Raw genomic sequence first — 15145 nt, forward strand, 5'->3', positions numbered from 1 at the left:
AAACGTGCCATGCTTGGAGAATCTATCACGCTAAATAGTCGTAGCTGCACCAACGTGCCATGTAGTTTTGAGACATGACTTTTTACACGTATCCGCTGTTAGAAAGTTTGTGTGTGATGGCGGCGTGTTTCTGTCTTGTGTTACAGAAATGTGAGTTCAACATGGATAACCTGAGCAAGCCTGAGCTGCTGACCCTGCTGAGCATCATGGAGGGGGAGCTGGAGGCGCGAGACCTGGTCATAGAGGCCCTGAGGGTGAGTCCAGACGACACGCCGCCGCCGCCACCCCAGCCATTGTCGGCTGAGATTGAACGCAGACCATTCAGAGCAGATTGCCTTTGTGAAGAGACTTGAGATGAGAAGATTAGCTGTAATTGTGACCCAGAATTGAGTTCATATCTCACAGTTTAATGAGCGACGAGTGGTCATTATTCTGCTAAATGGATGCCTTATCACAATATCAGAGTCGGTGGCTTCATCCCAGAAATATGCACAACACTTGTGACCAGGATGCCCCACTGCTTCTTTCTTCCCTTTATAATTAGCCGCAGATAAGCAGGCGCTCTAATTGCCTTTGTTGGAAGGGATTTGGCCGGACGACTGGTTAGGACTTTGTTTCCTGCCAGCGAGGCCGGCGTGCTCCGGATCGGTGCGTGGATGCTGCACCACCTGCTCCACTAGCTGTGATGTAACGGATGTTAGAAGCCGCTTCTGGCTCCCGCGGTTCCTCAGTGATAATTGAAATTAGGTTGATGCCGCCTGAGAGGAACGTTGAAATCTGAACCCTAGAAATCAAGAGAAGGGTTGCGTTCAGGGGGAGACGCGCTGAGGTATTTACTCAGTGAGGAGGTTCAATCAGCCTCCTCAGCAGGTAGCGGTGCTGAGACGTCTGCTCCATCACAGGAAAAGAATTCCGTGGGAGAACACTGATGTCATCCTGCACACACAAGCAGAAAAGGGTTTTCTCCTGGTTGCCTTTCCGACTTAATCATGCCGATTAATGTTTTTTGAATGTTTTGAGAAAGCTGATGTCTTTGGAAAGTCATTTGCAGCCATTTTGTGTCATAAGCCAATGTTTGTTTTTGATGAATCTTGCAGCAAACTTGTAGGCTCTTTAAAAATAAAAAAAGAGAGGTTCTAGTGGCCAAATGTCCTCATAGAGAAGGAGACCAGAACATGTGTGCACTTGAGTTTAAGGGCCCTTGTCTGGTCTGGACTGTCTGTCTTTGAAGTTTTATCTGAAGCGGTAATACCAGGACCATGATCCAGACCAGGCTGGGTTCTGGATCCGCATCATTTCCGTGTCTGTGAAGGAAGTCAGCTGATCTGTCAGTGTCCGTAGGGGACAGTATTAATATTCCTGATCAGATTTCCCATCTCCAGTCACAATGAAATGAGAACTTTTTTTGTATTGATTACACGTTGACACGATGACATTTCTAAGCATTTCCATAATTAAAAAAGGGTATTAATGTTTACCCGTTTGTACTAATTGATGGAAACGACCCAGTGCAGTGATGCTGGGAGCTGAGGAAGTGGAACAGCGATGGGATGCGTCAAGATGCAGCGTTTAATCCAATCAGGTGCATCATAATCAAATCAGGCAGCCGGTGAAGATTCACCCCCCCAATGACGAGTATCGACCCGTCCCAGCACGTTTACCAAGTTATTTCAGGTTTCAGGTCCATCTCTGCAGCTCTGAATTTAGGTCAGAATCTGGGCCTCAGTCTGTCCACACTCCACTCTTGAGTTTGTCCTTTTTGGATGCGCGGCTCATCCACCGTGCTGAGGCTGCTTCTTCAGCTCGAGGGGTTGAGGCGGCGCTCTGAAACGATACCTGTTCTGAGTCGACCTGCTCGGTTTGACTCCAGACACGACGGGCTCGTTCAGGACCTTGAACCGGTGACCTTCAGGCTGCAGCTTCTCCTCGCCAACCCTGCCGCTGTCCTCGTTTTCTCTGTGGTATGGAGCTCGTTGTTTGGCTTTATCGTCGTCGACCTTGCTGATGTCAAACAGCCCCTAATGACTCCCTATCTAGTGTGACACCGCAGTAATTGAATCTTTCCTTTACCACCTGGGTCCTATTTTAACAGGACCCACCTTTCCCCTTGTCTCCTTAAAATTCAGGACAGTCTGTCCCGCCGCCACCTTCTCGCTCTCTCTTTTGTGTTCCTTTTATCAGCTGTTTTTATGTCTCTGCTGTCACCTCTGATTCAGCTGTGTTGAAAGGTCCCCGCAGGCCTCGTCTGCCCGGCGGATGGATATCCGATCCGGGTCTCGATGACGAGCCTTCTCCCGTTGCCCCGGCGGCTCGCAAAAACACAATGAGCCTGTTTGTTCTGTAGCAGATAAGCAGGGAGGCGGACTGAGGGTTGGATGGAGAGGGAATTCGGTTGAAGAGGGGAGTGGAATGAAAGAGTTCAGCGAGAGATCTGGAGTGCGAGGGCCAGATTGTCAGTTTGAATCAGAGTGAGAGGTGATGGAGGGCGTGCGAGATGCACAAGGGGTGGGGGGGGGGTGGGGTGAGACTTGATATTGTCAAAGTGGGACAGTGTGACAGAGAGGATTAAGCCAGCTCCCCCCGTCCTGCTGCCACTACAGTTCCCTCCCTAACACCCCCAACCCAAATATCTAGAAGAAAAGCTTCATCTGGCAACCAGCTGCAGGCCTTTCTATGTCATTACGTTTTTTTGTTGTTGTTGAATTAAACCAAATCTTAGCTCACCGGCTTTAATATCGATCATGTCTGAAGCACCTTACGCAGGCACAGTTCCACAGAGAACCGAATGAGCCATCCTTGCTCTATATTTCAGGTCTTATAAGACCATGAAGCCCCCCGTGGTACCGCCCGACTGCTCCCACAACTGAAGCTTGGACCAAACTTTCATGTCTTGGCACACTGCAAATGACTGTTTGTGGCGTTTGGGTGTTATTAAGAAGCTTTGGTGCTGCAGATTAATTAGCATGTGGCTAAAGCTGGTTGAGCTGCCATATCAGGTTTCACCCTTGTGAAAAGAACGGAGGCTGTAAGCAGATTAGCCAAACAACGGCGATATCACATGATTACCATGGCTGACGGCTGCACAAGTCAGCCATTCTTCTGCGCCGAGAGCTTTTCACGGGGCGTCTTTACCCGGTTCTCCAAGCAGGAAACGCACATTTATTTCTGTATCAATGGGTCACAGGTGTGAAATGCATTTTCCCTGAATGACGCGGCAGCTTTTACCGGCCGAGTGATGCTGAGTCAAAGAGGATGCATTCATCGGCAAGCTAAAAGAAAAAAATTGTTTGGCAATTATCCACAAACGCAGAGAACCAGCTCTCAAAAGGGGGGGGGGGGAGTGGCGGCGGCGGCAAAAATTTCAAGGTCTTTAAAACTTTTTAATGTCCTTGACATTTCAAAGTCTCTGTGTCATTTGCACGCTGGCACGAAGCCACGGGGGGGGGGGGGGGACAACTGGACACCCGCCATCGCTGAACAAAACGGTGGTAGCTACAACTACATGACTGGAATACTACTGCGATTACTACTACTACTACTACTACTACTTCTAGCTAATGTTTGAAGATTAGTCGGTGATAATGCAACTATGACACGTCATTAGCTCATGAAGCTCGGGCGCCTACCAGCCCGTTTAGCCGACAGGTCATCATGTGGTCACCGCTCCTTGTCCACCGCAGCAGGACGCGCAGAACCAAGATCAGGGTCGGGGCCTCCGGCTGTTAGATTTACACGTTCATGTGATATTGACGTGTGAAACTCCTGTGTCACACAGTAAATCTCCACACGCGAAACAAATCAAGCGCTTTCTGAAGTATTGCCCGACCTGTCAACCACTGTAACTACGCCGGGGAAACGTCTGTGTTTCACAGAAGCGTCGCATTCTTTCAATATGGGTCACCGCTTTCGAGATCATGATGCCGGATGTGTAACGTTTAAAAAAAAAAAAAAAAAAGGTCACAAGGAATAGTGATTATTAAAGAAACCAGTCGATCCAAAATGTCATAAACATTTAAGCGCCTATCGTTAAGTGTTCGTTAGTTAAGACTGCATCCATGGTTCAATAAATCAAACGTCTCCAACCTGCGGTCCAGAAACCAGTTTTTGTACAACTGTGTTCAAAAACATTGTTTGTCCTCCAATCACAAGCTAGAGTGATGCTAACATTCCCTACAAAACACGCTAATTGTTGCGCTAGCAGAAGCTAATTAAGAGTGCCAACTCACAGCTACGTGTCACTAGAATGTAGAGGGTTTCTAGAAGAGCAGGGTTCAGTGCCGTGGTTCTACAACCAGGGCAGGAAGAACATGCTGACCTCTAGAACGTGGACTTAACACCCAGCTAGAAAGGAGGAAGAGGAAGTGACCTCACACCGGGTGAATGGTCTGAGGAAGAGCAAGCACGGCCAGATCAGCAGTTCCTCTAGTAAATAATCCAAGCAAAGCAACTGACCGCACACTAAATGTTCTCAGCCGTGATAGTTTGACAAACTGTGTACTGGCAGTTTCTGTGGGAGCGAGGGAGCGAGGGAGCGAGGGGTCGTACAGACGGAGGAGTCCAGATTGGAAGTCTGTGCTTTTGTGAAAGTGGCTTGATGGAGAGATCTCACTGGCGAGGGCCGATCAGTACCAAGCCAGCAAACTTGCTTTTGAAAAAAGTGCAATAATTAGCCTCCAAAGATCCTCAACCTTTAAGATGCAATTTAAATATGTAACACCAGTTCACTGTACGTCCCTCTGCTGGGATTTGTAGTTCTCTTGATGAATCTTTCACTCCGACAAGCGAGCGCCATTCTCTCAGTGGATCCGGGTAACATCCTTACAGATGACGGTGTTTGGGAATCTAGACGTGCGGTCCGGCTTCATCTAGGGAAGGTCATGTGATCCACCGTATGACTAAGCTGCTGTCACCGCTGGACTCCTACATGCTTAGCACAACACAACACATGCCCCGGGCCATCAGCCGTCCACTAGCGTCACTTTATCTGTGACCATCTCGCTATTTAAGGCATGCCCTGTTGCTGGGCTTTTCCAGCTCTTCCCCCTCCTCCTTCTCCTCCCTCTCCTCCCTCTACTCCCTCTCCTCCTCCTCCTCCTCCTCACACATGCACTCAGAGACGTTCCTCTTCTGCTGTATCTCCTTTCATCTCTCTGTTCATGAAGTTCCAGTCTCTCCTTTAACGCTCCTTTCTTGCGATCCCTGCTTTTATCTGGTCGGACAGCGCGGCAGCTCATTACTCATCATTACCTTCTGTCTCCTCGCCGCTTTCCTGACACATGAATCAGTTTGTGAATTTGTATTTCTTTTGTTGTGTCTCCCTCTATTACTAATTGAGCTGTGAAATAGTATTGATAAAGCAATATATACATATATAATATATACATGATATATGTGTATACACACACACACACACATTATATATATATATAAAAATATAAATAATATATTTTCCAGCCGCTTGTATTGACATCCTATGGATATCATGATCACATCTCATGTCTTTTATATTTCAAGCTCATCAGAAACCAGTAGCCCCATAGTACCATTTGCTTATTATATCCCAATGTTGTGCACAATAATGGCAGTGTGACTTCTTTCGTCAAATCCTGCAGCGCTGGGGGGCTTGCTGAACCACTAGCCCCCCTCCCCGGTCGCGTTCAATCAAGTGTGTTGCATAAATGCGTGAGCCAACGAATCAAGAAAAATCAAGGGGAAAAAAAAAATCATTTTCATTCGATTGAAGCTGAGAGAGCAGGCGAAGCGTTGTCATCTTCCCTGCTGGACCGTGATCTGCTGGTGCGATCGTGGGGATTGGGGGCGCCGGCGAAGCCCGTCCACCGGGGAGCGCGTGATGAGTTCTCTGTTGTGTGTGATCGTCAGTCAGAAATGCCGAGGCACTTCTACAGAGTAAACGTTGACTTTTAACCAGTTTGGAATGTTGTTGGAGAACCCTGCCCCGCCGGAACACGCAGAACAAGTACGTTTATGGGCCTCAGAAGACACTCAGGGCATTAATGAGTGCATGTCTTCTTCCTCCTCTCTCTTTTTCTGTCTCTCTTTTCCACGCTCTAAAATCAGGTCTTCACAAGCCAATCAGTATCTTGCTCTGATTGACTGGCTGCCTAGCAACCAGACCACCCAACCTGGACCCTCCTTCACAGGCTCCCGGCTCGTGTTTCACTGCCACCCACTGACATTCCACCCAGGAATGAAGCTAAAAAGACTCCCAGAGTCAATCTTACTCTCCAGTCTCCCCCTACTCCTTTTTTTTGGGCAGGAAATGGTACGAACCGGTTCGTGGCGGCCTCTTGAGAGCGCCTGTCTTCTTTTTCCTTTTTTTTTTTTTTATTTGTCTCTTTGTCTTTGGTGGGCTGGTTTTTGAAGCGCTGTCAATCTGCGGAGAAGACGGGTCCACTCCCACGGGGGGGACGCACTGTCTCACTGTTGAAAGAGCATGTCTGAGTGTGTGCGTGCGCGCGTGTGTGTGTGCGTGTGTGGGTGTATGTGCGCGCATTTACAATGTATGTAGAGCTCCTACCGTTGATTACTCTTCTTATTGGTAAATCTGTCAGCTAATTTGATGAATCAATTATTAAATATCAACAAAGACCAACAATTTAAATGATTTGTAAGTTAACCAAATATTTTTATGAACTTTGAAATGGGGAAAACGTTGGCTCAGGGTGGGGATGTAATCAATCAGTCAGTCAGATGTTGTTGTTTTTTTTTAATCATTTTCTTTTTGAATCATTTTCAAGTGTAAGCATCCAAACGCATGAAACCAAAAAGCATATCAAAGGGTCTGGGTGGCTCCGTCTCCGATGTAAACGAGCCACAATTTCCAGCCATTCGCTCTCGCGTCGGAGGCTCAGCTTTAAACCATTTCCTTCTGATAGCCTCGATACATCTAGATACATCCTAGCCAAGAATCTTGACAGTAGTCATGTGAACGTCTCCACAAAATTGCGAAAATTCCGGTACAAAGCCCAGATATCCACATTGTCTCCAACATGGCTGCGGCAGTCAGATGTTGTTTTTATTGCGCTTTTCCATGCAGTTAGAATGTAAAAAGTTGCAGAAGTTGCATGCGGAGCTGGTGTTGTGTTTTGTGAGGGGCGCTGGGATTTGCTACACTGGAGGAAAACGGTCTTCTCCACTCTCCTTAAAGTGATAATTGGGACTTTTTCTGTGGGGCTCGAACAAAGGCGTTTTTTTTTTTTTTTTTTGTACATCTGCAGGATCTGACGCGCCGTCACAATATTTGATCTAAGGTGGTATTTTGGCACACAATTTTAAAAATGATACCGCCTCTCCCTGACGGTCAGGCCGTAGATTTGGATTGAATGTCGATTCGATGCTTAAACACTTGTTGTAATAACAGAGTTATAAAACCGAATAAACCTCTGAAATGCGAGATTTATTCCACACTGAATGTTTCGTGGTCTCACCAGCATCTGATCCTGTAAATGTACACGATGTGGTAATAATACACATGAAACCGGCTCCGTCCAGGTCAGACCAAGGAGAGAAGAGACGTATTTATCCAGTATTTATTGCATCTGCTGGTAGGACGGCGTCGTCCTGCATATTAGGGTCTGTGCGGCTGCTTTATTCCATTCACAGCATTAATATTTAAATATCAGTGTGTTTTCTTTGTATCTGCTGGGCGTTTCATTATGTGACTGGATTGTGTAATGCGGCGTGCGTCTCCAACAGGAGTACATTTGTTTTATTATCTCCACCCTGATGAAGTCCCAGCGTGGTTCAAACTGGTCGACATTTGAAACCATTAACACGGCTGGATGAGTAAAAAGGCTCTCACGTCGTTTTCCCTCTTCTCTTCATCTCCACTCGCTTCACGTCAAACTCGTCCAGGCATCGTTTTGTGTTGTTTTTTTTTTTCTTTCAGGGTCTTTTTTTCTCTCTCTCTGTGTATTTTAATAGTTTTGCGTACGTGCCGTGTGTGTGTGTGTGTGTGTGTGTGTGTGTGTGTGTGTGTGTGTGTGTGTCCTCTGCACGCAAAAATCTTCACAGTGAAGAAGGATTGGTGAAGTGCTCAGGAAGTAGGTCATAGCAACCATCCCGCTCGCTTGCTTGCTCTCTTAATCCTCTCTCTCTCTCTCTCTCTCTCCCCCCGCCTGTAACCCCCCTCTCTCTTTCATCAAGGCCTGTATTCCAGCTTGCCTTCTTTGCCTCCATTCTTTCTTAATTGTGTAACTCGCTCTCTTTTATCTCAAGTGTCTAACACTGCTGCAAGTGCACGTCTGTATCATGGCCAAGGCCCACTGGGAATCGAACCCTCCAACCTTGGCAGCCCTCAGCGCTTTGCTGCGCTCGTCGCTCTCCACAGGAAATACGGGGTGTTTTTTTTTTTTTTTTTAATCCTTTCGTGTAAAGTTGGACACCTGACTGTTTGTTTTTGTGTTTCTGGGTCAAAAATGAATCCAACCCTGGAAGAGCTTGTGTTTCTAGCTGCTCACGCCCACGGTGCTGTGAGAGTTACTGAGCGACGGAGGCAGAATTTAGATTTATCAGGTTTAGAAAGTGAAACATGGACAAACCCGCGTCTTTACGCCATCTTTCTAGACACGCGGAACATTCAGAATCTGCACCGGCTCGTCCTTGGTTCCCGACGTAAGAGAGCACATGAAGTGTTTCTGAGCAGTGAGAAACAGGAAGTACCTTGAGCGTGCACTTGCTGCCATATTTGAGTTGTATAAAAATATTTGACGGACGGAAATCGAAGAGTTTGACAACGGCAGGTGACAGGTTGAGACGTTTCCACCTGGTGAAATCCCGGGTTTTTGTATATGTTCAGCTCTCAGGTACGTCTAGGTAGCCTGGGGGTTCTTACTTATCGGTAATGTTTGTGAAGCGAAAATTAACGTCGACATGACGATTCTCACCAACCAGTCTTGGCGGAGTTCCTGCATCCAGATGGTCCCGCGGACATTTCCATGCTTCCATCAGCGAGTTTAAGACTTCTCATACTTTGAAAAGCGAGCGGAACCCCAAAACACGGCTCAACTCGGTGAACATCTTTTTCTTTTTCTGTTGATGTTCTACTGGCATGCAAACGAGGCGACGGTTTAGCCTGGAAATGCTTCTGCAGACATTCCTCAGAAGAAGAAGAAGACGATGAGACGTTCAGTTGAGCAGGAAAGCGCACAATCAGATCTCAATGTGGAGACACGTATTAATACCAGGAGTAAATGTACTCACCAAAAAAACACATTTTACCGCCAAGCATAAAGAGGGCATGCATTTCTCTGCAGTGGTGCTTCCTGATTCGGAGTCATGCAGCTTCGCAGCGCGGAAGACGTGCCGACCCAAATCTCCTGAAGGTCGCTGTGAGCGACGACCTCATTCGACCCCACGAGGAGGCCGGACGGCTGAACGATGAAAGGTTCCGTGTATTTCAGTTAATACGTACGGCCCTCTTAGTCAAGCACCTACTGGTAAGAAATCTGTGGTCCTCATATGGCGTAAACCTCAGCAGGTGGTGTTTGAGTTGACAGCCATTTTGTTTAGCAACAGTAACGTGGCTGCTGTCGACGGGGATACATCAGGTTGTGGAGGAATACAATTAAAGTCAGCCATGATGACATCTCGCCCTCACTCAGCACAATGCACAGTTTCTCTCTCTCTTCTCTCTCTAACACACACACACACACACACACACACACACACACACACACCCTCTTATTCTCTGTCTCTCAAGTCCACTAACACATAGTGTCTGCTAAGTGTGTGTGTGTGTGTGTGTCTCATACACCATTTAAACGTGTGAGAGCAGAATGAGAGCAGCAGCTGTGAGCCGCCGACTTCAGGTTACCAGAGAGAGAGAGAGAGACAGAGGAGAGGGTAGCGCGAGCGAACGACACCGAGGAGTACGCAAGAGCCCGCCGATTCTTTTTCTTCGTCTTTCTCTCTCTCTACATGAAAAAAAAAGTGTTTGTCAATATCTGTTGGGCTGGTTAACCTGCGTGTCTCCTGCTCCTGCAGCTGCTGCAGCCTGAGGCATCAGAGAGCAGCGTGGGAGTTTCCCAGCTCAGCAAGAACAGTAGAGCGAACCTGTCTGCACAGGGGACATGGCAGCCATGCTAGAAACCTGAGAAGATCACATGGTATTGGACAGAATCGGCAGCAGTTACTCCACATCGTCAGTCTGACTTTTACTCTTTCCCTACTGCGTACACCTGCGTGGGGGGGGTTTAAACTCAAGTAAAACTTTATGGAACTGATTGATCCTGTTCCCATTGAGAGTTGTCAGTGAGATCTCTGGGAGGTTTATTTTCTTTTCCAAAGGAGTCAGGACAGCCCGGACTGTTGCCTCTGGTGGCTGTAGTAGAAGCAGCAGTAGGCACAGCGACGGGTTTTCATTTGTTTGTTTTGTTCTTGGTTTTGTTTTTTGTTTGTTTTTTTTTGGGCCGACTGAGCAATGTTAGCGATGCTGCTTGAGCACAGGTGGTTGAATGTACGGCCAAGATGATAATGAGTAACAGGAGTTAGCAGTGTAGGCGACAAGCGCTCACTCCTCCTCGTAAATCGTTGGTAGCGGAGCTCCGAGCGCTCCTTGTACGTGGATCTGAGATTGAAAACACTAGAAGTTTGCTACGAATGACTTTTTTTTTCTTTTTTTTTGCCGGCAGCAATGCTAATCAGAGCTGATGAATAGCCGTGTTAGCTGCAGAGACAGGAAGAGGAAGTGTGACAATCGTGTGAGGTCTCGGAGCTCATAATTACTGTCCCTGTCGACGTGCCCTCGAGCAAACGACTGTGGCACCCGCCTGCTGTGGAGCACCTACTTAACAGCGCTGGTGAATGTGTCACCCAGAGCTTTGCCAGGAATCCGGCTCCTCAAGCTACTGTGTAAAATAGTGACAGAAAGATGGTGACGGAGTCTCAATAAATGCGAAAAGAAAGGAGGAGGTGTGAGAGAGGGCAGGAGGCGACGGATCTAATCTGAATGTCAAAGAGCAGCTCGGAGTCGTAGCAAAACGGAGATGGAGATGTGGACGGTGTGGGATCATGGGCTGGTGCCGGCGAACTCAAGATGTTAGAGAGACGCCACCAATGAAACCCAGTTATTAGGAGCCACAGAGGTCAGTCGGTCCGTAGCTTTGGTTCAGCCGGAAATATCTCTCTCCATTTGATGGATTGCAATGACACTTTATACCCGTGATTCCCAGATGATGAACCCGGAGTGACTTTAACCACCTCCAGCTTTCCAGCGACTGCCACCTTCTGCTTCATCTTTTGCAGGGAAATATCCAAAACAACTACACTGGAATGGAGTGATGGATCAGAAACAGAGCTGGTGTACCAACGCCACGCCACGCTCTTTTAAATTAATACTTTAACCCATCAACCTTTAAAATGCTTGCGTCTTGATCGGAGTTTGTACATGACTTAAATTACCCTATTAGAGTGTAACTGAAATGTCAAATAAGAATAGTTTCTGTTACTGCATGTTAAAAGTTGCCTCCTAGACCTCCTACAAACCTTGAAATGGTTCCATGTTGTCTTTTTGCATGAACTCCAAACGAGTGTTCCTGGTCTGAACCAAGGCCCCGTCTGCCAGGTGTTGCCTCCACCCGCTGGCTCTGCTGCCTCGGGGATGCTTCACCACGCTTTCAGTCCAGGGAGATAGATAATAAGTGTGGACATGGAGCAGAGCAGGAGAGGGGAGTGGATGGAGCAGGATGAAGCTGTGTTTAAGTGCTGATAAACTCTCCTGGACAGACTCCGTGCTGCGAGGAAGCCCTGTGGCCTCCACCAGCCAGATAGACTCGCAGAAACTGAAACGTGTTCAGCTGCGCCACCGGTTTTTATTCGAGGGCATTGCTGCTAAAATGAGCCGTATGTCTCTAATTTCTTCATGCGCTGCTGTTTTTGAGGGCCCACAGCAGCTTTGGACAACCGCGTTTGCTGTGTTTACAGGTATGTAAACACAGCTTTGGATGATTTGTTGTCGCGTCAAGACGCTTTTCAGCGTTCACAACTAAATTGTGTCACTTCAGGGTTTTAACCAGTGTCCAATCTGGATGTGCTGGAGGTTTTAGTCGAGTCAGTGTGGGAATACGGACCTCCACCTCCTCCTCCCTCCCAGCCATTAATCGATTATGCCTCCCCCCAGCACGACTTACTGTCTCCCTCTTGGCTTTGCAGTAATGCATTCTAGCAAAAGCAATTAAATTTACAAGCAGCCCCTCTTTTGCTCTTATGTTCTCCACTCCTCTCTCGGGTAACGGCCTCAACAAACCCTCCTGTTCTGTTGCTCCTCTGTTCTGTTCAGGGTGAGGCAAAGCGTTCTCCTCTGGACGGGGGCCGGAGGTCGTGACTGACGTGGGTGAAGAACGTGCTGTCAGAGGGGTGGGGGGGGGTCATGAGTTCTGCTTCGACACAGCCAGAGCTTTGTCTAGACGAGGAGTTCCTGAGCAACATTGGTCGCTCTGTTCTCGCCTGGAAAGCAGTTTCTGGTCAGTCGGGTCAGCAGATTGTGAAAAGATGGACTCCTCGTCGCCTCTCGCTCTGTATCTTGCCTGAGAGACGTGGGGGAGGGGGATGGGTGAGGGGGTGTCACATCTGTCAGGCTGCGCTAGCCAGCGTCTAGTTTCTCAGCAACTTCCAGCGTTTCCCAAACTCGTGATGTAATGTGTAGATATTAGCATTTTATGTCCCAAATTTGAATCGGACCTGCTACTTTTTCATGCATTTCTTTGTCTTATCACAAACGGACTTCCTTTCGGGATAATTTAAGCAACTCAGTCTGGTTACGGCGTGGCTCTTCCACACCTGGCAGCCCGACATTTGGACGATAGTCACATTTTTACACGCTGAAAAACACATGTAAACATTGTCAGTTTGGCAAAGTAGCGATTTTTAATCCCCAAAACACTTGGGTAGAACCCAGAAATCATATATATTTATTTGTTTATTTATATATTTTTGATGAATTGACAGCTGTGCATTTCTTGTTTGGGAAATGTAGTTTTCACAGGTGTGTCAGCTGACTAACGTCAACCAAACCCGAAGACGAAGGCAGATTTAGGATCACAACATGCCGCGCTCGTAGAAAACAGAACCTGTTTGATATGTTCGTCCTGATCAATCCGATTACAGGCGGTCGGCCGTAAATGAAGGCGTTTAAAGTACTAATCAATCGTTCAATTACCGAACTATTTGCAGATTAATTTTTAAGTGAAATGTGACGTCAGGGGCTCTTTGAGTCGTCTGTGTTTCACCGGTGCTGCGATGCCTGATTGAGAGCCACATTCCATGCTAACCAGCTCGTTTCACTAATTAGTTTCTCCTCCGTGGATGAAGACGTCATACTAGGCGGACTCGGCCCGACTGTGGAGGTTTGTTGGACTGAAACCCTGCAGACCTTGGTGGCACCAGGCTGAGAGGAGCTGTTTCACACAGCAGCAGCAGATTAGAGGACGTACCTGCTGGTTGGCCCCGCCGGTGTGCTAATGACCCTCCGTTTCACACCAGAGCCGCTTCTCGCCCGGCCAACCGGCCGCGTGGCAGGTCCAGGCGCTGCATGGCGTGTCCAGGCGGTGCCAGCGTTGTTTGGGATGCCCAAGTCCTGGCAGGCTCCATCTGCGCTGATGCAAAGAGAATACTTCTCCACACAAACACTCCTGTTGTCTGTCAAAATAAAGCCCATCATGTCTATCCAGGGTGATGCTTTTAAATTTGAAACAGGTAATAAATAGATGAGCATGAAAAAAATGCAACAAAATCTAATAAATGACTTGAATAAAGTCTGAGAGTGAACATTGCTTTGTTTGCGGTATTTAAGTAGGAATAAAGACGCAAGCTGTAATGGGTCCAGTTTCTTAATCTGAATTAAAGTAAATTTACCAGATTCTGCCAGGGATGATGACACTGCTCTTTTCTGAATTTATTTCTGCATAACTGATTAATCCTTTACAGTAATTTATTTGATATAACAGCCAGATACTCATGTCCGGATCCCAGAGATTCGCTGCTTTTCTTCTCCGGTTGACGAGAGCTGGCTGCTGATTTGGGGGATTTTACAGCACAATTTCTCACCGAGACTAAAAGCTTAATTGCAATGCCGTTGACAGAATAATTGGCCGTCCACAAAAAGTCGAATGATTTATGTGCATTCGAAGTAATTCTGATATTAAACTTATGATGCGACAAACCCAGATTTAATTGACCAATTTAACCTTCTTTTGTTTGTTTTTATTTGCTTTATTACGAAAGAAGACATTTAAAAACAAGCCAACGCCTTTTACTGCTCCGTTTGTACCACGAACCCTCGGCGCTGGGTCGGTTTCCTTCTGTCCGTCCAGGCGGTTTTAATTCTGATGTTGTTCTAAGAGTGCCAGCAGGCACCTCCTCATTACAGCGCGGTCTCTTTATGGGCAGCCGTGGTATGAACATTAGAGGTTTTGCGAAGGGAGGAGGCATTAGGAGGAGAAGCAGGGAGGTTATTGGCTCTTCTGTTGACTCACCAATGTTTGTCTCCTCTTTGGCTCTTTGGGAGAAACATTTTGGGTTTCAATCTGCTTTTCCTGCTGTTTTTGAAGATGGTAGAACGCGACTTCTCTGCTAGAATTACAGTCCAACCCTGAGGTCTCAGCATTTTCAGCTGCACTCGTACAGGCCAGTGGCGTCACTTCTGGTCGCTACCACAGACCACAGAAGTGCAGTAGTAGTCGTAGTACTCAGTATTTCAGAAACTGCTGGAGAACCCCCTGTCCTTGTAGTCGGGCTGTATCGATCTGCTGGATTTTTTTTTAGGATTTGTGAATCAGTTTTTTGTTGTTTTTGGTTTTTGTTATCCAGTCGAAGATAAGATGAAAACATTTGAACAAAGCTCCGATGCAAGCGTCTCCCTGTCGACATGCCAGTCTGTCATAGAGGGGATTTTAGAGAAAGATTCTGATTTTTACTGCGAGGGTGCATCAGTTTCAAATCTCAGTATTGTAAAAAAATAAAAAGAAATATATATATATTTTTTCAAAGTATCAACCATCAACCCTTCAACGTAGATCAACCATCAACCCTTCAACGTAGATCAACCATCAACCCTTCAAAGTAGATCAACCATCAATCCTTCAACGTAGATCAACCATCAACCCTTCAACGTAGATCAACCATCAAC

The 15145-nt window shown here is 47.0% G+C and overlaps 1 protein-coding gene across 1 annotated transcript in view; it reads left to right on the forward strand.

The window, feature by feature from the left end:
- cttnbp2 (cortactin binding protein 2) overlaps positions 1–15145 on the forward strand; it is a 79034-nt gene that overhangs the window by 8378 nt on the left and 55511 nt on the right. The window contains exon 2 of the mRNA XM_086209667.1: positions 147–254. Coding sequence (XP_086065793.1) covers positions 147–254 — 108 coding nt within the window. The remainder of the gene's footprint in view (positions 1–146; positions 255–15145) is intronic.

This window comes from Aulostomus chinensis, chromosome 7 (assembly GCF_037954235.1).
Source record: "Aulostomus chinensis isolate RoL2024-O1b breed Wild chromosome 7, RoL_Achi_v1.0, whole genome shotgun sequence".
In the NCBI taxonomy this organism is placed as follows: Eukaryota; Metazoa; Chordata; class Actinopteri; order Syngnathiformes; family Aulostomidae; genus Aulostomus; species Aulostomus chinensis.